The sequence below is a fragment of the Aquila chrysaetos genome, chromosome 4, assembly GCF_900496995.4.
Source record: "Aquila chrysaetos chrysaetos chromosome 4, bAquChr1.4, whole genome shotgun sequence".
NCBI classification, from domain to species: Eukaryota; Metazoa; Chordata; class Aves; order Accipitriformes; family Accipitridae; genus Aquila; species Aquila chrysaetos.
In genome coordinates, this window is record NC_044007.1 from 5,933,139 (window position 1) to 5,960,918 (window position 27,780).

A 27,780-nucleotide genomic window follows, 5' to 3' on the forward strand; every position below is an offset into this window, starting at 1 on the left:
TGTTGAAAATATGGGCTCACTCTTGTTATTTTACATGTTGAATCATGAACCTTATATAGAAAGCACAAGGGAACAATTTGACAGAAGGACATTAATCATACTCTGACATTCCTGATGAGCCAGCGATCAGTGTCAGGAAGAAGGATGTCCTGCAAGATGGAGCAGAAAAGAACCTGCCACCTTGGGAAAAGAAAACCCATGGTCAAACTCAAGGTGTGAACAAGTGCAACAGGAGAACACTGCCCAACATCACAAAAACCTCTCTCTGACCACAGCCTTGGCTCTGCATGATGTGCTGTCTGAAAGACTCAGGTTTTAATTTGAAGAGATAAGCATGTTTAAGCAGAAGGCAGCACACACAGCAATTCAGTTTATTTCACAGGACAGACGTATTTGACAATGTGTTCTTAAAAACACATTTTTCCCCTTAGTAATATGAGGGATAGATTTTGTCCAAGTCTGAAATGACTGTCATTTCAAGAACTTCTTCAGCACTTTCTTCACAGGAGTTCAGTTTAACTTTGAATCTTATTTTTGTGGTTAATTGTGAGGTCTGTAATTTGTAGAAAGCAACTTTCCCCTACAAGTGAAAAATCTCACTTTTGCTTGGCTGCTGTATTCACCTCTGATATACGTGTATTTCCAAGTTATTGTACCCATACTTACTTATGAACAACTATTAGACTTTCTCAAGCTCTGCTGAATCTTTTTTGTGTAAAATGTCCACCCTTTCTTGATGAAGCTAGCACAGCCTTCAGACCCCATTGACATTAATGATGACCCTAAAGAATGGGAGTAACCACTTTCAGTGTCCCCAGGATCTGCTCACGCCATTGCATACTCAGCTGTGATAGTCCCAGCTCAATAGCTTGTGCAGTCCCTATCGGGAAACCCAGCAGGCTTGTCTCCAGCCACCAGCATCCCAGGAGCTTATAATGCCAAAGCAGCCTCACAACACTGCTGGATACTAGGCAAGTAAGATACAATTGTCTCTTACAGATGCTGAAAATAAATCTGGAGGAAATTCAGGGCTTCATTTCGGTAGGGTTCTGGTATTTGCACTCTGAATCCAAGTTAAGAATAACAGCTGGTATGGAACAGCCCTGAAATTCTGTATTTCAGGGTGAAACCCAGTTAAAAAACAGCAGAACCTAAAGTGTAAGTTCAGAGGGTTGAACAATGATCCCGAAATCTTCTTCTCAGCATTGTCTGGGTAGAGAGCTCCCAGCACTCGCTACCCATCTGAGTGACTACGCACTCCCCTGGTGCTGGGACACAGGCTCCAGCAAACTCAGGACCATCGTGGGCTGAGGAGATCACAACTGAGCAAGGTGGGAAAGCAAAGCTAACGTGCTCCCCCTTCACAAGACCTGACCTGGTAGACCTGCTTAGACCATACCTCTAACGTGTTGTCTTCTACCTTTAATAGCCTGTGGGATGCTGTGGAGACCTCTCTCCATGAAAAGCATTTGAAATGGTTGTCCTAAGCACTTTTTAGGTGAAAGTGTTAAGGATTAGAGGATGAAGTAAAAGAGGTAGGCTTTCTCAGCCTGAGGCTTTAAACCCACAATTTTGTCCTTCCAGGAAAATGCCCTGCTCTCTATATCGCATGCTGTGATGAGTGGTTTGGGATAAACCTGGCATTTTATGTGTGTCCTATAAAAAACTATGCCAGTGAGGAATTAAAATTTGCTTTTAAACATGCCAGAGCAAGTGCAGCACAAGAAAGACCATATCTCTGTGGTGCAGGGGTTCATACACTCAGCAGGAGAGAGAAGGACTTCCAGATTTCAAAACTGATTCTTTATTGTGTTTGCTGAACGTTAAAGGCACAAACTGACCTGAGGACAGGATGCGTTCATGGTTCCGAGCTCCCAAGCCAGCAGCTATGAGTCTGTCGTCTTGTCCCATTTACTATGTCCTTTATCTGCTTCCATTGCAATCCCTTGGGACTGAGCAATGTGAATTCCTCTGACAACGGCACCCTTGGTGCTCCCAGAAGGAGAAAGCTACACACAAAGATTTGAACCGATCTGCTGAAACGCAGAGGCACAGCACTGCTGTTTCACTTTCTGAACACTGACAGATATTTGCCACCAGCTCGCTGGCTGCAGCCGTGAGAGGCAACGTCATAGCCCAGGAGCTGGGTTTTGTGTACGCTGCAGACTCAGAAGGGAAACACCTGATCAAGTGAGAATGCCAAGCGTTTACTCAGTGGGATGTATCTGAGCAACCCAAACACTCTGCGTGTGTGTTGGTAACGCACCTGGCAGAGAGGAAAGCTGATGGAGGGCCTTGATCCACCAAAAACCTCAGAGGTTGCCCGTGGAGCGTGCAACAAATCGTCAGTGATCGTCTCTGTTCAACCAGCCACGGTTCTGGTGGGACAATGGATGCAGCCGCCTCTTTCAGATGTGCCTCTACAGGCCCCGATCCACTCCGGAGGTACCTTACAGAGCACGATCCGAAGCATGAAGGGAAGAAGAAACTCAAGATCTCAGGCAGAGAGCTGGTGTCGGTTCCTGCGCAGGTCTTTGGCTTGGACCAGCTGCAGGTCCTGGAGATGAGCCCAGAACGAGAGAGCTGCCTGACGTACCGCATGGAGCTGCTCCCCCAAGAGATCAGCCGCCTGAGGAACCTAACCTGCCTCTACGTGGACTCCAACAACTTGAAGAAAATCCCTGCCGAAATCGGCACTTTGAGTCACTTGGAGAGGCTCGCTCTGAGCAACAACAGCTTGAGCTCGCTGCCCCCAGAAATGGGGGCACTGCAAAGGCTGCACAGCCTCCACCTGGCCAACAACAGCCTCACCGAGCTGCCTGCACCCCTCTGCCAGCTGAGGAGCCTCACCTTTCTGGATGTGAGTGACAACAAAATAGGCACAATCCCCTCCAGCATTCGGCATCTGGAGAAACTGGAAACATTGCTATTGCTCTTCAATTCACTGGAGAGCCTGCCTGAGGAGGTCTGTCTTTTAAGGAAACTGCGCACCCTTTGGTTGGGAAACAACCATCTATGGTCCCTTCCAGCAACCTTTGGGGAACTGGTGAACCTGGACTGGGGATACAACTACTGTTCGTGCAATTTTGAGGGGAATCCACTGGAATGTCCTCCCCCTGAAGTCTGCAGCAGAGGCCCTGAAGAGATCAGAGACTATTTCTTGTCATTTCATAAGACTCAGAGAAACTAGACAACCGCTGTCAGTCCTCTTGAACTGACTGAGATGGATTTATTCTGTGCAAATAAAACTGCAAAAGCAAAATGTGTTTCAGATGGAAAAGTCTGGTGAAATCACTCTGTGGAGCTCAAAAACTTCCTCTCTGCTGTAAGGTGATTTCTCTGGCAGTCTTTTTTTTTGACACTGGTATTGAACGGTGGTGTATACCTTTCAAAAATTCATTCAGGGACAGGTATAATCTTTTTGTTATTTATAGTTGTGTAGACATATCTCAGGAGATGTTGCAGCCAAACATCCAGTCTGGGAGGATAGAGTCAGGTAAACAACTGGTGGTATGTAAATAGCAATAATTCTTACTATTTGTTTGCACACTGGGTCAGTGCTTGAGTCCAGACCTGAAGTAAGTGCAGGCTGAGATTTCTGGAAGCGTTTAAGGCCATACTGACTTGTGGATTTGGCTTTGCTTCAGGTAGCCCAGAATCTCATTACTTTCCATGGTATTTTACATCCAACACACAGGTTGAGTCAGCTCAGGCTTCCATCTGGCTCTGGATAAGAACCAACCTGTGTCCAGGTCCCACAAGGTATCATGCAAGTGATGTCTCCATTGCTTTGGCAGGACATAGCGTATTTCTTACCCTGCTTCTCCTGAAGAGCAGTTTCAGTGCAGGGCTGTCACATGCTCTGAAGGCAGCATGGACCTGGAGTTGATGTGCCAGTCTGTCCAGAGCAGACCTCAGTGATACTGCTCTGTGGAGCTTGGTGATGCACAGGGTAGCCCAGATTTAGACCATGCAGCACTAGCAAAAAAAGTTTCCACTTCTACCGAGGCTGGGAAAGTGTTCAGAGACATTAAAACATGAGTATGTAACCTTTTGCAAGGGAATGTTTCTGAGAATCCCTGTCTCTAATCATAAAAGGCTTCATCAGTGTTACATTATGGAAATTTGCTGAGACTCCTTTCTGTTTCATTTTGCTCTCTCTTCCCCTTAGCCTTCAATCAGCATTTTCGTCCCACCTCTCCTTAGCTTTGTTCTTTGTGGGTGTATTCTCTGTGGCTACTCCCTCTAACATTATCTTTGTGCTTCATTATTTTCTCATCAAAAGCCTCTCATGCCCTTATAAATGCCTTTCTTTACCCTCTGTCTCCTTTGTTTCCTATTTCTCCTTTGGCCAACATACAGAAAGCTGCAGCTTTGTATCTTTCCTGGAAAGAAGGGCTGAGTCAGGCTGCTGGGAGCTGGACATGTTCTTCCAGAGTTCACAAAGGGAGAGAGAAAGGGCTTGAGACATTGATACACGGACCATTAAGTTTCTCGTTCAGTCATTTTCTTCTCCTCGTAGCAAAGATCAGCTCAAGGAGAATAAGAGATCAGAATCAATGCTAAAATTTTACTGGGTGACAAAAGCACAACTCCAGATATTCTTAGCATGAACGGATTTTTACACTGCTCTGTCCCTGAGTCTGTCCCTGATCTCTGTGAAGCTTTCAAACCAGCTGTCGCTTTTTGGTGGTATAGTAACCAGATACAGCATAGAAGTAGTATATCACACAGTGATAAATCAATGCATGGCAGTAATGGACATGCAATAACATCACACCAGTTTGTTCAGTTTTCCTGCAGCTGATTATTTCTAATATGTGTGACACAAGAAAGAGAGGAGTGAAGGGACCGTGGTGCCTTGCTCACTTGGCTCTTTCTGGGCCAGCATGGAGAATCGGAGATGAAGGAGCAGGACAATGAACTGCAAGTCCTTTGCACGTGGTTGTTTTTCAGAGATTTGCAGCAAAATAAGGGGACTGTGTGTGAAGTAGCTCCTGAAGCTGGTGCTAGGTCAGACAGAGAGTGTATCAAGGCGGCAACATTAAAGGTGTTGAAGGACTGGGGATTTGGTCCTGTTTCTGCCATTGATCCATTCTCTGGACTCAAACAGGTCTGCTGTCTTAGTTCCCCATTCCTCCCACTCCATTCAGTATGTGTGGTCATCCTGCCTTTCTAAAGCTTGTCTAGTATAGGACATAAGTATAAAGGCAGTACTAGCAATGGGGCACAATTAAAGACAAGGTTATTCCCCTGTTTTGGGACATGTGCGGGAATGAAATTCTAGTAACTGTAGTCTTTTTTAAAGGCTTCTGTCTAACACACCGAGTCCTTCCAGGGCATCATCTCAGACAAGTGGTAAGAGGGACAATTTCTCATGTCCCATGTCAAACTCTTCAGATTCTATCTTGCTGGTTTTCTTCTACGTTGCGCAGGGTTTGGACTTGAGGATTCATTTCCAATTTTGACTGCCTTTCCCTTCTGCTTCTTGGCCAGTGATTCCCAAAAGGCAAGCTGACTTTAGCTTGTTTGGGGAGTTTATAGCATCTCATAGCTTTCACTTTTGGTTTTGGCCAATCAGGTTTCACAGACTTAGTTTAACTAGTCCTCTCTCAAAAAACCACAGACATAATTTCTGAAGCCTGATTGTATCTGTTAATAATATACCTGTCATTCCTGGGAGTGAATGGAGCTAAAAGGGGGGTTAAAGGCTGCAAGAAAATGTAATCTTTAATAAATAGTGCCAATACCTTTGCTGTAATTCTCCAGTCTGTTGGGATCAAGAGAAATTCTGAGAAATTAATGCGAGTGAGGGCACCTTGACCATACCATCATGCTGCTTGAGCAGACTGAATATGTTATTCAGCTAGAAGAAATTCTGTCCTGACACCATGCTGTCTGCCACCTCTTCCTCTCCCTTTGTCCTGGTTGCTTCCAAAATCCCACTTCACAAAGTGGAAACCTCAGTAGTGCATACACGCTGCGGTATTCTGGCATCTGTGTTAGTGGCGTAGTTACGCAGAGCAATAACTAGATCTTGGTGTTGTCATTAAAATGGCATTAAAATCTAATCTCAAACTGCTTATCCTGTATTTGTTGTACTATCTGTATTGTTGCTAAGCACCCTTCTTTGCCTGTGCTCATTAAAACTTGAAGTGTTAATATCAGGGAATGGCAAACTGCTAGGATATAGGCCCCTGGTGAAAAGACCTAGATATAATCCATACTCAGGGGCTGAGGGGGAGGAGGGAGAAGGGGGAAATTGTTAAAGCTGACATTCAGCATTGATGGGACTTGTGCATGCATTTCCCTTCACCACATACTGTACTGCAAACTGGCATAGAAGAGCATTGTCCCCTGGAATTCCATAGGACTTTCATTTGAAAACTTTGAACTCTTGCAGCAGAACAGTAATCAAATGCAAAAGCAGTGAGTGAAAAAAGCTCCAAATAGAAATTGAGGAGAATAATATATATAAGGGCAGAGGACTCTTTAATTTAACATACAAATGCATAACACTTCACAGGCTGGTAGCTCAAGCCAGACAAGTTCTGACTACAGATAAGCTGCATATTTTTAATGCTGGAGAGTTCACCTGAGGATATGGCAGATTATCCACCACCTAAAGTCTGTAAAACCCACAGTCTAGCTCACCCGAAGGTATGACTGTAACACTCTACCTTCTTTTATGCAAAGTGAAAGTTATAAAGGATCCTTCTGTCTTTAAAGTTTATGGCTACAATCTATGGCTACCATAAACCTAGAAGATTAGATCTCAACATTTACTGACTTCTCCCTCAGTTTGCCTCTGCATGAATTTCAGCTTTTTAGTTTTCAACGGCTATGAGCAATCCTTAAAGAATTGAAGGTCACCAAGCCAGGAGTGCTGATCAGAGGGCTGTTGTGTTCAGCGGTGGTGTCTCTGAGTTAGCGAAACAAAAATGAAGTGGCAAGTTACTGTTCTCCTCATACCTTTTGCAGTCAGCAGCAGATTTCCAGGCTCACAAATGGAAGACTGGTCCTGAATTCACTTTGAGTGGAGTTTAGCACCAAACACTTTTCCCAGTCTTTGAAAAGTCTTGTGGTTGATCAATCAAATATATTGCGTAGTAGCAGGCATCAAAGGAAACACAACTTTGCAGACCCCCAGAAAAAAAAAGTGTGACAAATAATGTCCTACATATGATACAAAATGTGTGATATTTGAAAGGAGAGTGCTAGCTAGTGAAAATGCAGTTGTTGGGGATGTATCCCCAGAGGTTTTCTCTGGGTTTCCTACGCCAGGAGGGTATACATCCAAAAAGCCATCATCACTGAGAGAGGCCACTGTTCCTGCTGGCTGGATGGACCCCAATGCCACCTGCCTCTCTGTCTTCATCTGTGCTCTGTAGCCTGTCGCAGTTTAAGCCCAGCCAGCAGCAAAGCACCACGAGGCTGCTCGCTCAGTCCTACCCCCAGTGGGATGAGGAGAAAATATAAAGAAACACTTGTGGGTCGAGACAAGGACAGGGGGGGATCACTCCCCACTTATGGTCACGGGCAAAAGACAGGCTCAACCTGGGGAAGAAACAAAATCAATTTAATTTACTACCAATCAAATCAAAACAAAGATGATAAGTAAACCCCAAATCTTAGAACACCTTCCCCCACCCCTCCCTCCTTCCCGGCTCAACTCCACTCCCGGTTCTCTCTCCCTCCTCCCCCCGGCGGCGCAGGGGGACGGGAATGGGGGTTGGGGTCAGTTCCTCACACCTTGTCTCTGCCGCTCCTTCCTCCTCAGGGGGAGGAGGACTCCGCACTCGTCCCTGCTCCAGCGTGGGGTCCCTCCCACGGGAAACAGTTCTCCACAAACTTCTCCAACATGAGCCCTTTCCGCCAGCTGCAGTTCCTCCCAAACTTCCCTGGTGTGGGTCCTTTCCCTGGGCCTCAGTCCTTCAGTCCCAGCCTGCTCCAGCGCAGGCTCCCCCATGGAGCGGCGGCCATCTTGTGGGGCATCCATCCCCCTGCTCCGGCGTGGGCTCCTCTCTCCCCGGGCTGCAGGTGGGCATCTGCTCCCCCGCTGCCCTCCATGGGCTGGGGGGGGACAGCCTGCCCTCTGGTGTCCCCACGGGCTGCGGGGGCATCCCCTCCTCCCCGCCTTCCTCACTGACCTCGGGGTCTGCAGAGGGGTTCCTCTCCCATTCCGATCCCCTCACTCACTGCAGGTTCCCCTTCTGAAATCTGTTCTCCCACAGGTGTTACCACTGTCGCTGACGGGCTCGGCCTGGGCCAGAGGTGGGCCCGACTTGGAGCTGGGGAAGCTTCTAGCAGCTTCTCACAGGAGCCACCCCTGTAACCCCTCCTCTGCTACCAAAAACCCTGCCACAAAAACCCAAAACAAGCCTCATCTCAGAACTTGATAGTCCGACTTCAGAAATGACATTTTTCTGGTGATGCAACACTAAATCAGTGCAAGAGGCTTAGGTCTGACATGAATTCATGGGATCGATAGGTTTAATTATCATTGATTGCATATGATCAGTCACCGTCAGAGGCACCAGATTCAACAGAACGTTTCCCTACACTTGAGCAATGGCACCGTAGGAGAAACAAAGCAATCTATCATGAGCAAGTGCCATATCGTTCAGCACATCAAACTGCAATGAAAGCCTAAGTAGCATATCTAATGAAGATCACTCTAAGCCATACAAAGAAAGGTTTTTAACTCCCCAGAGTGTTCTGCCTATGAACCATGAGACAGGTAGTAAATGGTGCTTAAATAAATACTACATCCAAGCCATGGATTTCTTATGTTTGGTAAAGATCTCAGCAGTCGTCAAGAAGCTTTTTATTTTTGAGCCATCCTAGGGAAACTATAAAATGTGTTGCCATTCTCACTGCCATGCAAACAAACTTTCCTTGAATGGTTCAGGCAGCAAGAAAATAACAAGAGAGGGAGAGACTGATGCCATGAGCAAAGCCCAGATGGAATAGCCCACACGTGAGTCTTTGTACTGAAACTCGCTGGGTTTTGCCAGACTTAAGTGTCTGACAGAGCCAGCCTGGAGCTCACTGCTGCTGAGACTCCCAAAGTGATCCCACATCCAGTCATTTAGTGCATGAACCTTATGAGGAATTGCATTTAGTAGGATGCAGTGACTCTCACATCAAAGGTATTGGTTCAACTGGGGTCAGGCCATTAGCACAAAGTTATGTCTAAGGAGAAATCTTTCCAGTACTTTGCAAGTCTCACCGTTGAAAAGTTCAAACTGAAACTTCTTCCTGTAATGGAAGCTTTTATGTTTTTTTTTGTTCCATTCCCTGGAGACTTAGTGTCACGTCTCTCATAGTGCTCTTCTCCACTGGACTATTGCTACACATCTTTACTGAGCAGTCACATTCAAAACTGAATACAGTATGGCATCTGAAGTCTTTCTAGAGCCAAAGGAAGGACAACTGCATGTCTTGAAAGTTATAACCCTGTTTGTTCACCCTTGTATGGTGGTGATTTCTCTTTTTTTCACAAGTAATTCAGCTTGTCATCTGCTGTGATACCACACTTTGCTACAGAGCTGCTGTTGGCAAATTTTGGTATTGGTGTATTTGTATAAGCTGAAGTTTGTAACCTTGCACTTGTCTCTGCTGAATTTCAGCTTTCCCTCTCCCAACCCCAGACAGGTTATACAATTCTTCAAAATCATTCTGAATTCAAATCCTGTCCTCCTGTGCTTACAATGCCTCCGAGCTTTATGCCATCTGAAAATTTAATAACCATACTCTCTTTTCTATCTTCTAATTCATTAATGAAAACATATGCCAGGATTGGATCCAGAACAGACCTGGCTGAACTCCACTTTCTATATCCTTCCACTCTGACAAAGCATCACTGATAACCTTTCTGATACATTATCAAACCAGCTTTGCACCCAATCGATCATTGTCTCTTCTAGACCACACTGCTGTGGCTTGCTTATGAGAATGTTGCATGCAACCATTTTGAAAACCTTAGTAATGGTAAGATTTGTGACAGCTACTTTTCCTTTATTCCTAAAGCCTGTTACATTGCTAAAAGTGGAGATTAGATCAGTTCAACACAATTTATTCTTGACAAATCCACATGGGCTACTTGTCCTTGCTGCTACATGAAGCAGCTGCTGTTGTGACTTGTTATCTTCCAGGTGCTTATGAAATGTGCATTTGTTCCAGAATTTTTGCAAGGCTTGAAGGCAGGTGAGGATCATTTCCCATCCCTCTCCCCCAATAAACCCCCCCCCCCCCCAAAAAAAAGAAAAAAAATGCCTTTTAGCTTTGACTGTATATTCCTTATAGCTACCATGACTTTTTGGCCTTGCACAGGCCTGGTGCTGTGTAAAATAGCTATCTTTAATGCAACAGCCACTTGCTGCTTCAGCCTCAGGAGAAAGATTCAGGGCTGGTCAGGGACCAGGACTCCAGTAGAGCCCATTAGAGCACAAGCACATCCAAGCTGGAAGGATTTGGTAGGGTCTGTACCATGCATGTCCAGTCGTGACATGCTCTGAGTGGCCCCATGGTGGTAGTGGAGGGCTACAGCTCCTCTTGCAGTTTGGGAAATGCAGCTCAGAAACCTGTGGGAAAACATTGACTTCCATTTCCCTACTTGGTTGCTGTGCAGAGGACTTCAGCCTGGTCTCAGTTCAGGGAAAAGGCAGTCACTGGGAGGGGGAAATGACACAAGTCTCAAGGTGCCTGACCCATTTTGGTCCTGTCTTGCCAGCTGAGAGCTCTCCTTGGCTTTTCTTTCTGCGTCCTGTTTTCAAATAGATGTCCTTAATCCTATTTCTTAGACTCAGAATGGGCCTGAGTAGCATGCAGTTTCTAAGAAGGCAGCAGAAAACTGGCAGTTTTGATCTTGCAATAACTGACTTCAGTAGCTCACAGTGTGCGTCTGTGTGTGTTCCCTGGGCAGCTATGTCAACTAGAGGATATCTGCACCCTTCGACTTGTAAAAAGGGTGTTTCAGATCAGCCCAGACATCTTTTGATCTAGATGAAAGGAAGATTCTTTTTTGTTCTCAACACTACCACTGGCTGTTAGGAGGTTGGCCCTTTGCATTAGGTCTGTACGTTCACAGAAAGAATAGGAAAAAAAGTTAGCTCACATAGGCTAAATATCTGCCAGACTGATTGCTTCTGCATAGTTTTCACACATAAAATACTGTTGCACTTCAGCTATTTCTAAACACCCACACAGCAATAACAGCATGGTTCTGTGTCTGGTTACTATTTGCAAAGTTTCCTTTTCAGATGTAAAGCAGGCCTTATCCAGACTGAATAACTGTGATTTGTTCCTAGAGCACTAATAAACCTAAATTGTCCCTTATTCCTAATTTTTTTTCAACTGTGAGGTTCAAGCACTTTGGTCATGCTGTTCTTTCCTTCTTCTAGTGTTTGGTGGTGTCAGGGTTTGCACAACTGGGAAGAGTTGCATGACCTTGGGACTGAGAGGCAGAGCTTCTCTGTAGACCCCCTTTGAGCTACTGTCTATCAAAAGGCTACCTGCCCTTCCAAGAAGTTAGACTTGATGACCCTGCTTGTTCCTTCCAGTTCTGTGCTCTTGGTTTTCTCTTTGCTTACTAGATGGTGTTGCTTGTTGGGAACGTGCTAAACTGATGCTCTGTATATCTAGATGGTTTCTGTTTGAAATGTTAAGGTTATTTTTCTCTAGCTTTTTGTACTGTTGTTTGTACTGTACAGGCTGACACCAGTTCTGCACAGTTCTGACACATTCTGCACAGTCATATACACTAGGATTTTTTTTTTTGTTGTTTCCTAGAAAACTTGTGATGATCTGACTGAATGAAATTAGAAAAGAAAATGAAAGAAGTTATATGATGCCATGGGTATGTGTGCATGTGGATTCTGCATCCTCCTTTAGCAGAGCCATTAGGCAGATGCCCTGTACGGATCCCAGTTCCTCACCCTGTTTTAATATTCAAAGCACTTTACAGATTCTTCTGAGTGTCATTGTGTTCATGCCAGACCTTCAGATGTTTCTTCAGAAAGAAAGGGTAATAAGGGACTGAAATGATACAGGAAAACTAGCATTTGCTTTATTTGAACTAGGTAGGTTGTCACTGGAAATGGCTTGCATTTCAGACTGGTAGAAAGAGCCTAAGCCAAAATGATCTTTCTCCTCTCTAGAGAACAACACATAGGATATTTTACAGTTATTTTTCAAAATGAAATGTGCTTTTTAGTGGCACAAGTCCTCCTCTACCCCCCAAAAAAATTAATAAGAACAGTGTTTTATTTCAGATGTATCAAAAGTTTGCCTTTAACTTTTCTTACTGCAGACAATCGTAACAAATCTACTTCTTATTTTCTTTTTCTTTCTGTGAATACTGCATGTATCGTATGTTGGCAAAAAATAGACATTGTTGTTGGAGAAAAAACAGAAGCTTTTTTAATCTAATCCCCTGGATAAAAAGAGGGTGGCTACAGTCATAAAGTTAAATTGATGTTTTCAGAGCTGGAGCTGTTGAGCTGCAGGATCATTCACGAGTCTGCAAAGACTGATTCCCTCTTACCTCCAGGATGGATTGCAGTCATTAGTCTCTGGCACTGACTGTAGAGCGCTCCTTACGCAAACGGTCTCAAACCGATTCCCACTGAAGACCCCTCCATGTGACAGGAGTGTTGTGCATTGCCAGCCTTGTTGGTGCTTGCTGGAGAAGAAACGAGGACCAAAGGGACCCTAGAGCAAAGCTCTTCTCTAGAGGGATTCCCTGCAGGCCCAGCTTGCTAAAGCTGGCGAGTGTTTCCTTGAATAGAAAGCTCTAAGGTACAAACTGCTGCCTGGGTAGGGTTGCTTATATATTTTCTGAAAACACTTGTCTGCAGTCTTCTGCAGGCATCTCCTAACAAACGAGTCCTGGCTTGACCCCACAGCTGGGGAACTGTTACAGCGATAGGCTGCAGTGAATTCTCAAATTCAGTATCTACCACAGAGAAATCAACCATCTCAGATATAGATCCCTGCCCTTCACTTGAATCTGCAGCCAGAGAGGTCTAAAACAAGTCTTGAAACATTGAGAACAAACAAGGTTTTGGAGGTGATATGTTGGTATTAATTGCACACTGTGGCACTCACTGGCTATTTCTGTATATGCTACTCTATGCCTGTGATCCTCTGGTCAGTGAATACGGCTGAACTGGTTGGTCTGCCCTGGCTACGCACCTGGAAAAAAATCTAGAGGGTTTAACCTGCTGGAAATGGTGCCTGGAAGCACCATTCTTGTAGCACTAGTCTGTTGTAGGCACCCTGAGCATGAAGGTCGGCGGTCACAGATGGATTTGCCTACACTTTTTCCTGAAAGTGAGACTCCCCCATCCCCAACAGAGCTTAGAGCCTCAAAAGCTGGGTTGTATTACAACAAGAACTAGGGCACTAATAATTTTAAACCCAAGAAAGCTCAGAGTGGGAGAGAACAAATGAAAATTGGTTTATAAATGCAGCTCTGTACTGGCAATGCAGTCCTTTATTTGAGATTTGTTGTCTCTCCAGTAATCTTTCAGTAGCTTCTGGGATCGTAACATACTGCACATGGTACCCTCTGGAGTAGTTTCTTTTCATCCCTTATTAGTCCTGGCTGCCTGTTTCTGGAAGAAGAGCCATGCTGGTTCAGATCAAGGGTTATCTTGGACCATCTGTGCAGTATTTGCTTTCTAATTAGGGCCGTAAAAAGTAGCCTAAGGAAAAATAAGAACAAGGAAAAAACATTTAATACTACCCTCTAATGCTTTGCCAGTTTCTGAGTATTTATGGTTCAGGAGAGACCTTAAACTGATGTAGTTTGTCTGCTTAACAGATAATCCCAAGATCTCTCTTCCAAGTACCAGTCCAGTCTGCTCTGAGCCCACACAAACTTCTTGCATCCACACCATCTTTGGCAAGGAGTTTCCTAGGTCCTTAGCCCATTTCATAAAGAATCACCTCCTTTTGAGGTCTCCACTGGCCTCACTTCATGGTACTCTGAACAGTCAGTCCCCATCCACCCTCTTTTTGCTGCTTGTAAGATATGGACACTTTCTACCTCCTGCCCATGCTGCAGCCTCCCTCCTGGCTGTGTTTCTTCTCTACCCATTCCACATGTCATCTTGAAAGCTTTTCTCTTCTAGGCATGTTTAGTTATTCTAAGGAAGGCACAAGCTTCTCCCTTCTTGATGCTTTTACCTGGCTAGGTTGTTGCGTCACCGGCAAAAGGAAAACAGATGGCCTTCCTTCTTACTGCTCAACCACAGCCTTTGAGAGAAAAACACATGAACAACGCGTGAAACACATATGACTGGTCTCACTGAGTTTTTAATTGTGGTTTAAGGAATCCCTTCTTTTTTTTCCAACCCCCTCCACTCCAGCAGTTTATCTTTGCTCAAAAAATGATGCTTCTTTTTCAATTAAAATAGAACAAGGACCTTTTTTGAGCAAATATATTAATTAAAACTAAACATGTTTGGGGCTGAATTACAAGGTCTCTGTGGGATAAAGGACATTCCAGTAATACTAAAAAGAAAAGATGCAGAGTCATCTAGTATGAAAGTGCAAGCTAGATCTATACTAAAGACTGCTTTAGTTCCGCTCACTTCTCTACAACTGCAGCAATTTACTGCACTTGACCTTTAGCATGAGATTTAGAAAGGAAATGTTTGATATTCTACTCTATTTACAGAAAACCTATGAGGCAGATAAGTAATACTGTCTTCTTTTCCAGATTATTCCCTGAATAATTTCTTTGATACACAGTCAGAATTCAGAGACCTTGATTTCTTGCGCAACGATCTCTTAGCAAGAGGGAGCCTGCCATTGAACGCACTACATCTTGACATCACAAGCCATACACTCCTGTTTTCAAATTCTTCCTTGAAGTCCTTCAAGAATTATACTGAGAATCGGCACAAATCTATTTTTTTAGGGAAAAATCTGTGAAACCTGTTAAAATAGGTGGAAATCGGCCTATCCTGGAGGTTAGCATTCTGGCTTTGTTTCCTCCAGCACTTTGTACAACTTGGGAATCAGTTCTAAATTTCACATGAAATTACCTCTACATGAGTCCCATCATAAACACACCATATAATCTGCAGCAAAGAAATGGATCTTTTCTGCAGTGTTCACTGGTGAGTGGTGCTGGCTATATATGAAGTCATCACAGAGTATTTTCTACTGGTTATTCTGGAACCCAGAAGTCTTTCAATAATGGATGAGAAGAACATTGATTTAATTCTTGCCATGTTCATTTTACTCTAGAATTTCAATATACATATCCAGATATGTGCATATAGCCTTCCAGCATTATTTCTGCCTTTTTTAAAGGCAGCATGGGAATTCTGAGAGCTTTTAGCCCTGAGATTTTGTTGTGGTTTAACCCCAGCCAGCAACTAAGCCCCACGCAGCTGCTCACTCACTTCCCCCCCCCCCCTCAGTGGGATGGGGGAGAGAATCAGAAAAAGAAGTAAAACTCATGGGTTAAGAACAGTTTAATAGAACAGAAAAGAAGAAACTGATAATGATAATGATAACACTAATAAAATGACAATAATAATAATAATAATAATAAAAAAGGATTGGAATATACAAGTGATGCGCAAAGCAATTGCTCACCACTTGGCGATCGATACCCCGTTAGTCCCCGGAGTGGTGATCCCCCTGCCCCCACTCCCCCCAGTTTATATACTGGGCATGACATTACATGGTATGGAATACCCCTTTGGCCAGTTTGGGTCAGCTGCCCTGGCTGTGTCCCCTCCCAACTTCTTGTGGCCCTCCAGCTTTCTTGCTGGCTGGGCATGAGAAGCTGAAAAATCCTTGACTTTAGACTAATCATTACTCAGCAACAACTGAAAACATCAGTGTGTTATCAACATTCTTCGCATACCTAAGTCAAAACATAGCACTGTACCAGCTACTAGGAAGACAATTAACTCTATCCCAGCTGAAACCAGGACAGATTTGTAGGACCATCACTATATTAGAGTACTATAAAATATCTACGCAGTATCTATTTATAAACCATCAGATGAAGCTCCCATACTGGAAACTGCACTAAGAGAGTGCTGCAAAGCTGCGCATACAATGTTTTAAGCGATATTTCAGAACTAGGGTATGATGATGAGCACTGGGGGAAAAGGACCAGTTTTCAGGAAGGAGCCTCTCAAGGGTAGCATCCAGATATGTAAGAAACTGAGTTGCATTCATGCAGTTAAGTATGTAATTCCAGAAGCCAGTCTGATACTGGCCACTTTGTATGACCAATACTGATCTTTCGTACAGAATAAAATCTCTCATTATTAATGAAGGACACAGGCTTTCTCTTTAATCCTCCCACTTACTTGCTGTTGAGTGATGTTTACTGAGTAAATCACAAGTGCTTTTTTTTTTTCGTGATTACTTTGAGTCTTGTCTTTCATTCCTTACCTACTTTCCTACTAAGTTAGTCCATGAGGTAAAGTGAAACCAATACTAACCTAGGCAGCAGAGTTTCAGACTGGATTTTGTAGCATCTATGGAAGCATGCTAACTTACTACATGAATAGCTTTTCCAAAATGGTGTCCAAAATGAAAATGAGATTTCACAAGACCAGGCATCCTTGTGCCTTTGTATTGCTGGGTTTTTTTTCCTCATGATGTAAGTGAATTTTATGCAGTGTTCATTACGTAGTATATTGTCGATGCATAAACTCGCTATAGATAACAGTGCTAGAGATAGCAGCGGGGATCAAGAGCTAAGGTATTTTTGTGTGGAGAAATTCTATAAATGAAAAAAGTGCCATGAAAATGCAAGGCATGAATACATTATGGCCTCCTCGGCTTTCAGAGCTGTCTAAGGGCTCAGTCAATGTAATTACTTCAGTCACATGCTTTCTCTATGCCACATGTCACAGTTTAACCCCAGCCGGCAACTAAGCCCCACGCAGCTGCTCACTCACTCCCCCGCAAGGGGATTGGGGAGAGAATCAGAAGGGTAAAAGTGAGAAAACTCATGGGCTGAGATACAGACAGATTAATAGGTAAAGCAAAAGCTGCGCATGCAGCAAAACAAAACAAGGAATTCATTCACCACTTCCCATGGGCAGGCAGGTGTTCAGCCATCTCCAGGAAAGCAGGGCTCCATCACACCTAACGGTTACTTGGGAGGACAAACGCCATCACTCCGAACGTCCCCCTTCCTTCTTCCGCCAGCTTTATATGCTGAGCATGACGTCATATGGTCTGGAATATCCCTTGGGTCAGTTGGGGTCAGCTGTCCCAGCTGTGTCCCCTCCCGACTTCTTGTGCCCCCCCAGCCTGCTCGCTGGTGGGGTGGGGTGAGAAGCAGAAAAGACCTTGACTCTGTGTAAGCACTGCTCAGCAGTAATGATAACATCCCTGAATTATCAACACTGTTTTCAGCACAAATCCAAAACATAGCCCCATACTAGCTACTGTGAAGAAAATTACCTCTATCCCAGCCAAAACCAGCACACCATGTTAACAGAACAGAAGGAAGACATAAAGTATAGTGACTGATAAACTCCTTTGGTCCAGACTTTGTTCAACAAATAGCCTACCAAAGTAGGTTTTGCTGCCTTTATGGTGAAGTTATTAAGAACTAAGCTAGAATTATCACAACAGTAAGTATTGTGGGCCATTATGTATCTGCTTCAATAGCTGAAGAGAAAAGCACACCCTTGCCTCCAGAAATTAAAATCAGCTTAGTACAAGACTATGGTCAATAAGCATTCACGTTCACACTTGTCCACCTGGGCTAACGCTAAGGGATTTGAGAAAACAGTAAGTCATGAAAAGACATTGAATTGTACAGGTAGGATTGCTGTTAAGTCTCTGCTTACTGGACCAAGGCTTGAAAAGTCATCAGGTAAAGTGGTAAAGAGCAAGTCCGGCACAGCAGGTGTCAGAGGATGCTTGAATTTACTAAGGGAGAAGAGTGACATGCTAAATTATATACAGAGGAAGACAAGGCTGATATTACATAGGCTGCTTGAAGTAGCTGCTGCTCACTCACCTATCAAAGTTATCTCAGGCTAGACTAGGTTCTGTATGCTGGCCCACAGTAGCATCTCATGGTATATAGATTTTTCTGGCTGCTAACTATTTTTATCAAGATCTCTAGAACAAACAAAAAAAAAGAGCAAAATCAATAAGATAGTGTGCAAGTTACTGAAGAACTTTAAATCCTTAGGGTTAGCAGCAGTAGTTTCTATCCATTTTTATATAATGCCTGTGGAAGTTGTCCGAGAGCACCACAAAGTGTTTTCAGAAAAGATTGCTTTCATCTGGTTGACAGTCTTCTATTTATAGTTGGCAAATATTTCCGTGGTGCAGGTTTATGAGCACTCTGTAGGCTTTGGTGTCGTGACTCAAGCTTAAGCCAGTTATAGCCATGCAGCAGGTTGTACGTGAGGCTTTTTTTCTGGGAGGAGCAATAGAGGATGCAGCAGTTACATTCATCTCAAAAACAGACCTGTCAGCCACAAGGTCCAATAATGAAGAAAAAATTGTGTAGTGCCTTAAAATGTCAAGCTTAATAATTTAGTTTGTCAATAAAAAAAAAAAAAAATAAAGGTAAGATACCCAAAAGCTGCAAGTCCCTTTGCTTTGATATATTTAATGATAATGATGAGGAAGCAGATTCCAAGCAGAAAGTCAAGAGTCTGCATCTCAAACTGTGGGTATTTACTGACTATAATCACTGCTGGAGATGCAGCTATCTTTGTTCTCCGTCCTGTGGGTACCTTACTCAGAGTACCAAAATATTGTTGAACAGATCTGGAGAACAATGACATTACAACATTGTGTTCTTCCTTGGATGCAAAGCAGTGCTACACTTGTGTGCATTCAAACATTTAGGGGAAAAAAACCACAAAAAACTGAGCGCTAAAACTTAGGCAGTGTGGAAGAGATCTTTTTCAAAGCTGGGACAAGAACAAGAATGTGAGCTTTCAATGTCTTTCACTCAGAATTGCAGGGGTTTGCATGCTATCCTTAATAGCACAGAGAATATCAGCTCTTCTTTTCCCGAAGAGGTTACGCTGCCCCAGCATCTTCTGTAATTTAGATCAGTCCATCATTTACTGCACGTGAACTGTCAGGTTAGATCTTGGACATATTCCCTGCAGACTTATCCTTTGTACCCCAGGCAAGCACACACCGGGAGTGTTCAGTACGTACGGGAGGGAGTTTGAACAATCGACCACAGAGAGTGTCACTGACACCCCGTGGGAGTCTGTATCTGTCTGAGATGGATTACAAGATCCTTTCAGAGTAGAGATGATATGGGAAAATAAGGAGAATCATGGCAGTATTTGAAATTTATATCTTGCACATGCCTTGTGCTCTATCTAATATGCCCACATCACTGGGAAACATGGGGCTATTTATTCATGTTGAAATAAAAACAAAATATAGAGACATATTAATAATTGGAGGAAACTTTCTTAGGGGCAGATATTTAAAGGTTGTGGGAGTTTGCCAAGGGCAAGACAAAGTATACAACAAACTGTAGTGTATCTGGATACTGGGGTTTATTTAAGAACCAAGGAGACAGGAGTTTTTACCCAACTTGATTATCTCAGACTCACTCACGCACTTTGCCACACAGTGTTTGCGTTCATCAGGATTCATCTTCCCTTCCCTGCAAGGAGGTTGCTGCTGGCCTGGGACAGTTAGGAAGCAAGTTGTTTTGGTCTGCACTGTGCTGCTACTCACAGTTACAACTCTTGGGTGTTACTGGTGAGGTCCCTGGGCGTCCCCATGGACTTGTCTCCATGCATGTGCCCCATCTCCAGGACCTCCCCCCATGTTCAGGATCTTTTCTCCAGCCAGGATCTTCACCATCTTCTTTCCAGTCCCCCTGGACCCAAAATCACTTTTTCTTTTTAAGTATATGTCTCCTCTTCTTTCCAGACTGAGAGCCCACAGTTTTTCTAGACTGAATGGTCTAGGTACAGAAGCACAGAAAGTGATCAGCCTCCTATCTGGTGGTCTTTTTTCATGTCTCTTTATTGATAGGAGGATTCAGGATGTGTCATTTCTGTTTAGACCAGAAGTTAGCAAAATTTACAGCCAGCCTTTACCGGTTGCAGCTAGCAAGTAGCAGGCTTCTGCTTGAGAGTTCAGAAGTTCAATTTCAGACATCTCCCACAAACACACATGCACCCAATTATCTGCCATCTCTCGGCTTTCACAATTTAAGCTATTTTTTTTTGCTTGTATGGATGTATGGATCACTAGATGAGAAGTATTGTCATTCAGGATATTTAAACAGTCTTAAGTTGTTGTCTCCAGAAGGCATCACTGGAGTCAGGTGATACTGTCTGTGGGTTAATAATGAAGTGCCTCCACTTCTATCCTTTCATCTCAAAAACTGCCTAAATTCGATACTTTCATAAGCTCACCAGAGACCATTCAAAAGTAAACAGCCCTTATGCTTCTTACTTCCACCGTCTTCTCCCTTTTTCTCATTTTAGTTGTTGGAGAGACAAATTACGACAGCTACTGTTTTGCCCAGCACAACTGCTTTTTCAGTTACAGAGCTGAGGTCTCTGACCATAACGCACTCGATGCTGGGAGGTTTAGCCTAGAGGAGGTCCTGTTGCACACACACTTGGAGGGTAGAGAACTGGGGCAAAAGTAGAAATCTTTGCTGATTTTTGACTTTGACTATAAGCTTCTGTAGGCAGGGCAGAGTAGCATCTCTTTTGTTTGTTATTTCCATCTGTGGGAGTCTTGATTAATTAAAAGTGGTTTTCAATGTATCACGTAAAAACTTCAGAATTTTTTTTAACTGTCGGATTGTTGTGATGATTGAGGGTGAGACATTTCTGGCACAGAGTGGTTGGTCTCCCTGCCTTGTCCTCACTCTTCATTAGCAATGGAGGCCAAACTGTGTAGTGTGAAAGTAAACATTTCAAAGTTCATAGATCAGCAGCTGGTGAGTCACTCCAGCGCCAAGGGGAATGTCAATAAGAAGAGATGCACTGTGAGAGGTGATTAGTTTCTGTACAGAGATTCAGTGATTCATTACAGGTCTTGCTGCATTTTAATTGAAAAGGTTAGAAAACTATGTTTTGACCTAGCGGTTAATAAGGAAAATAACATATTTTTGTTGAGTGGAAGGTCTTAGCTGAAACATTTACTAAGATCTGCTTGTAGCCATTAGTTGTACACATCTTTCATGTCTTTTATTTGTATCTGTGCACTGGTATTAAGAAGATGAGCCTTGTGCCAGGATTGCATTGGAAAGCTGCGTGGAAATGCAAAACAGAACAGTGGTCTCTGACCTAAAAAGATACTATCAGTGTAGGGCATGAAAAAAATTTAGGTGTGTACAGGTGACGGGGAAGTACAAGGGGAAAAGAAGACAATGCAGATCATATGGAAATCTCTGAAAGAGGCAAGGATTTGAGAAGCAGTCATTTAGGTCACACAATGGTAACCTGAGAGGAGGTCAGAGGAAATGAGTGGAAATACACTGGCAGAACTGAGAGAAGACATTTGTTTAGGCAAGAAAAACAATTTTGTGCTTTTACCAAGAAGAGATTAAGAACAGAGAATAGGACTCTCTCTGCTCAAGAAGTCAGTGAAAACAGAGAGGAGAAGAAAGATCTGTGTGGTGTTGGTTGAAGAAAAGGTTTTATTATCATAAGCTGAGATAGTAGAGCCAGATAGGGTTAAGATTATGCAAGACTTGCCCTCATTTCTGTTACTTGTAACTTTGCCAAACTTTAATTATCCTGGATGAAATTTTTCTTGCTGGGTGTGTGCCTAAGACTGCAGGGTGTGTATGTGTCTCTGTGTGTTGTACTATTTCAGTCATTCCGAAGACTGAGAACTGAAGAAAAAAAATTTTTTTCCATGTGAAAGAAAAGACACTTGCCTTTTTTTTTTTCTCAAGAGGCTCTAGCGCACAGAGTAGCTGAAAGTCCAGTTGTTGATAATCTTAAAGTTAGAGATGTGTCTTTTGCTGCTGGCTCACAGCTATCCAAGTTTGTAAATCTTCTGGAAAATATGATAGAAGCAAAAAGCTCTCAAGACGTGGGTGCTCTTGCACATGCTCCAGCACTTCACAGCATCCCCATATGCAGTGGTAACACCTGCACCTTCCATAGATTGGGCAGGACCTTCTCTTCATTGACTAGATTATCACAAGACCTAAGGTCTTTCCGAGTGTCAACATGCACATTAGTTATGTGAATGTTCATACAATTAAGTGTTAACATGCACAATAGGCTCCAGAGAAACCTACAGGAGAGTAGAGCTATCCAACAGTGAGGAGAGATGAACTGTTCTCTAGTCTTTATTGAATGATTGACCAGGTCTTTATTGACTTAATGGGAGCATGGACACCTACATGTAGACATCTATATGTAGATACTTGAATTTGGAGTTGAATCTCATCCCTCCTACCTCTGGAAAACTGGAGATAAAGGGTGTTGACAGCAGAGGGTGTTGACAGAGAATGAGTGTTGACAGCAGAAAACCTATCATTTGTGTTCACGGTTGTTTCTTGTGCAGGCACCAGGATGGAGGAGAAGACATTCTGGCTAAAGCTGACGGTGGGGAGTTGCAAGCCAACAAACCTGAGAGCAAAGTCCAAGGAGCCCAGATACAATGAGACATGAGACTGGACTGGGTAGAACAACCTGGGGAAAGAGGGGTGGAAAGGAAAGTCAGCTGGAGTGGACAGGGGACAAAGCAGATTAAAATAGAATCAGTAGGAGAGGATTTTGCTCAATTGCAAGAAGCTATTTCCTGGATAGGCAGATGTGAGCAGCTTTTTACCACAAAAAAGCAAAATAAGGTTCGAAATGTCCCCTTGTATAACATACAGCAGAATCAAATTCCTAGGCTTGAGAATATCTATGTCATAACCTCATTTCTTCAGAAAATGAGGGACAGATGGGGAGAAAATAACTTTTAGAATTGTTGTGGTTTTCATAAGAAACAAAAAAACCACCATCAACAACAACAAAAAACATTAAACAATCTTTACAAAACCTCTTGCACACTCGCCCTAGCCACCCAACACATGGTGCTCCCAGCTGGCAAAGATCTTGTGCAGGGGTCATTTTACTGAATCTGTGCTTGCTCACATCTATGGCTGAAGTTTGGGTCAGAGGCTGGGAAAAGGCACAGCACTGAGCAACACATCCACCTATCTCTCCATCACGTTTACACCCAAAGTAAATCTTTGGTCCATCTACATTTCTTTCTAAATCTTTCAAAAAGAAACCAGTTGATTTGATTAGCTAGTAATCAGATTACTAACTAACTGTTCCAGCACAGCAAGGTATAAGCAAATATTTTGCTGAATTACAGAAAATCTCATCTAGCATTTCTGGAAGCCCTGTAGCGCTTACCCAAACTTTAACTTTGGAGAGCTTTGCAGGATCCTTACATTTCAGTGTTACAGAATGTCTGTGTTTCATCCTAAATGTAAGAAAGTCACTGAGAAGTTCTTCATCTTGTGTTTTTAGACTTGTGTTGTCACAAAGATAGATTTTGTAATTAATATTTCATAATGCCCAAAAGCCCTGGTCACGGATCAAGAACCCTCTTGCATTAGCAGCTGTACAAACAGACACAATGAGCTTTCCAACCTTATGGATAGCATCCCTTCCCCTCTAATAGAATGTAGTTTTGTTGAAGTCAGGTCAAATTCTGTTGTCAGCTACCCTGGTGTATATCTAAACCCACTTTGTTGTTATTTCAATGTAAACTGAGTGAAGAGTACAGAGCAAAGGTCTTTTTCCTTCAAACTAAATGCCCTTCACCAGTGTAGAATTGCCTTCTACAGCAGAAACATATTACTGAGCTCTGCCACTTAATCCATCAGGCGCTGACAGTTCATACAGTAAATGCCAGCAGTGCCAACTGGCAGCCTGTTGCTTGGGTGGATTAAACCAATTTTTACTGTTCTCTCTCTTTCTGCTTTGTGATCTCCCCTGACTTCCCAGGTCCTTCTGATTTCATATGTGATTTTATATAAATGTGGTAGAGTTATGTTGTGTCTGTGTAAAAGAGAGGCATGGAGATGCTCAGCATGCTGCAGGCCTTCTGCATATGGCTGTTAGTGTTGTGCAGACTGACCAGACAGAGGTCCTGGTGCACTGGAGACATTTGGAAGATGCCCTGTGTGTGGCTTTCTGCTTCCCTTCCTATTTCTAAACTTGATCGTGATGTTAGGTTGTTTGCCTGATTCTGAAAGCTGAACCACCCAGTGCTTTAGAGAGGTGTCTATGCATGAGGAGGACACCCCAGTATGTAAGACAGCAGCCCTCAAGGAGATACAAAGGATCAGGAGGTAATCCTGAAATCTCTTTTGGATGCTCCTGCCTCTCTGGATGTTCCCAGGGTCAAGTCCACAGTGGTACTGCTGAATGGGTATGTGGAGGTTTAGAAAGGTTGATTTCTGTGAAGGCTTTAGGTCTTCCTTCCACCTGTGGTCTACAAATGGGGTGTTTCCTAGCAAGAGATTGGGGAGGGTGATGCAGTCTGTCACGGTATGTGCACAGCACTCACCCTCTCCTCCTTCTCTCCTCTATAGATCTTCAATGGGCAGAAAAATCTTCCCTGTAACGCTAATCTGGGTATTGCACTCTATCCATGTTTGAGCACAAATCTGAGGTAGCCCCATGATACAGGGACTCCTCACATGGCAGAATGGTTTAGGCTCCATCAACATGAGGCTGCTCTAACCCATTCTTGGCTGACGAACCAACTTCTCCACAACAAGCATGCCTGCGGCTGTGCTGGACGCACTAACATTTCACACACGTTTGTGAACGTGTTTCTTAAAAAAAAACCAGATCAACCTCCTGGGAACTTGCAAGTCCTCAATAAATCCTACCAATTATGTTGGATAAACTCAGACCCAAATGGGACAGGCTTTACTTCCCCCTCGCCCCCCTCCCCCCATATACCTTGGCAGTATATTTATTCCATTACTACTGCGAATATAACATTAACATTTCTGTTTCTCTTGACATACCATGCTGTGCTCAGAGACCTCCAGAGGAATCGCAGACAGCTATGCCACAGATTGTGCCAAAAAAGAAGGGTATCTGCTCTTTGCTAGGCCTCACCTTGCCTTTCTACTTGGATATTACTAGTAATTTATCTCTTGTTCTTTCTTTTCTTTTCTTTTCTTTTCTTTTCTTTTCTTTTCTTTTCTTTTCTTTTTTATTCCTTTCTTTTCTTTCTTTTCTTTTTTTATTGTTAGTCGGGGCTTAGATTCTTGATCGGGAGAGATCGGCGGAGATCGTGACTGGTAGGTGTGGTATGCTGTCTCTTTTCTTCTCTTTTCTTCTTTTTTCTTCTCTTTTCTTCTTCTTTTCTTTTCTTTTCTTTTCTTTTCTTTTCTTTTCTTTTCTTTTCTTTTCTTTTCTTTTCTTTTCTTTTCTTTTCTTTTCTTTTCTTTTCTTTTCTTTTCCTTTTTTCTTTCCTCTCCTCGCCTCTCCTTTTCCTTGATGTGTAGTCATTGCCTGCCCCTACCTTTCAGAGAACAATGTAAAAAAATCAGGCAGTAAATCAATAAAAAAAATAGTTTTTGCCTTTGTTGTTGGTCTTGTATGACTCCTGTTTTTCCACCTATTACATTCTTTACCCACTGTGCAATAACTGCGCTCCATTAAAGAGTGTTGTTGATGTTGTTTTTTGTTTTTAAGTTACACAGAATGTCACATCCAACCAGATCTACTAAGTTTAATGAACACGGTTGGTTTTTTTTCTCTTTAATACAGTCAGATTCTTGGCTTTCCTAAATAGTTTGGCAAAAGAGGAATTCTAATGAATATAAACTTGTTTTAAGACTGTGATCAGATGTCCCTGGGATAATTTCCCTGTGTCCTAAGAAGAAAATGCAGAAAATCATGTGGAGGCTGAATTATTTGATGTACGATCTTTTATGTAATATTTATAGCTGGTTTAAATACTAATATCTGAACAAAACCAAAGCTGGCAGAAATGTTCTGAAGGCTGAAAAAATATCTGCCTTGTATGTCAACTTCCATTCAATGGTACTGGGGCCCTGTTTCTTTTACAAATAAAAGAACAATAAGGACCCCAGGACTGTGCTTTGCTTTTACTGGATGGACGAACATTTTTAGCACTGGTTTGTGCACAACCAGTTTATACAAAAAGGTTCCAGTATTCTGCTGTATCTTCATTTCATATCTTCAAGGCATCTGTTCTGTAAGCGTTTGGTTACACAGCCTATAGCTGAACTGAAGTGTATTAATGCATTTACCAGATCTGATGTCTTAAGACCTTCAGCAAATAGATCCAGTCATGTGTGTAGGTGCATTTAGCTGGGAAGACCAAGGAGGTTACTCCTCCAGCTCTCCAACATGATGGTCTTCTAGAACTTCCTGGGTATGGCTGAATGGAGTGTTGATGAATCCCTGTAATTTAACATGACCCATACCAGGTCTTCCAGAAATAACAGCACAAACATTTTCCTGAAAAACCAGAACATGTATGAATATTCCACCTACACATGTGTTAGGTCTCTTTGCCATGCAAATAGCAAAATGAGGGCTCATACCAGACACAGATCTCACAGCAGCACGAGAACTAGCATTTGACACTTCTGAAAACTTATTATTATTTTTTCACAGCCAAGTGATTTTATCAAATATTATCCAGTGGTTAGATCAAGGATTGGAGGCTTGTTTTACAACTGGTCCTAAATACCATCAGCACTACAGCATGACCTCAAGGATGTGTCTTCATTCTAGCTCCTCCTTTTCCTAGATAAAAGTAGTGTATCATATACTGCACTGGTGCAATAAGCCCTGCTGTGACTTCATGTCTTTCATATACATGGCAGAAAAATGGGTGAGGAACTGCCTGATTCAGGTTTTGTCATCAACCTTTAAGACTTAGGAGGATGTCCTACCTAGAACTGAAAAGTGCTTCACATGCAGTATCTTGTAGCCATGTTAATGTGAGTAAAAATGGAACAACAAAGATTGTATGGCAGCGGACCAGAGGACTCAGGATTTGTGCTGGCCACTTTAACTTTACAGTTTCCACTTGTCTGCCCTGCATCTTAACTCAAATGACGGCCTCTGTGGAAAAGGGGACAGAGCAAGCAATGTTCTAGCTGAGCCCACTAAATTAAGCTGTCATCCATTTAAGTGTGTTCTCCAATATATCATCATAGAATCATAGAATGGTTTGGGTTGGAAGGGACCTTAAAGATCATCTAGTTCCAACCCCCCTGCCATGGGCAGGGACACCTTCCACTAGACCAGGTTGCTCAAAGCCCCATCCAGCCTGGCCTTGAACACTGCCAGGGATGGGGCATCCACAGCCTCTCTGGGCAACCTGTTCCAGTGCCTCACCACCCTCACAGTAAAGAACTTCTTCCTTACATCTAATCCAAATCTACCCTCTGTCAGTTTAAAGCCATTACCCCTTGTCCTATCACCACAGGCCCTTGTAAAAAGTCCCTCTCCAGCTTTCTTGTAGGTCCCCTTTATGTACTGGAAGGTTGCTAGAAGGTCTCCCCAGAGCCTTCTTTTCTCCAGGCTGAACAACCCCAACTGTCTCAGCCTGTCTTCATAGGAGAAGTGCTCCAGCCACCTGATCATCTTGTGGCCCTCCTCTGGACTCACTCCAACAGGTCCATGTCTGTCTTATATTGGGGGACCCAGAGCTGAATGCAGTACTCCAGGTGGGGCCTCACGAGAGTGGAGTAGAGGGGGAGAATCACCTCCTTTGACCTTATGCTTCTTTTGATGCAGCCCAGGATACGGTTGGCTG

At 43.3% G+C, this 27,780-nt stretch overlaps 1 protein-coding gene across 1 annotated transcript; it reads left to right on the forward strand.

The window, feature by feature from the left end:
• Positions 1-2,005: 2,005 nt before the first annotated feature.
• On the forward strand, positions 2,006-3,208 carry LOC115340607 (leucine-rich repeat-containing protein 30-like). Its single transcript, XM_030012458.1, has one exon. The coding sequence runs from the start codon at positions 2,390-2,392 to the stop codon at positions 3,188-3,190; it is 801 nt and encodes a 266-aa protein (XP_029868318.1). The 5' UTR covers positions 2,006-2,389; the 3' UTR covers positions 3,191-3,208.
• The last annotated feature ends 24,572 nt before the right edge of the window (positions 3,209-27,780 follow it).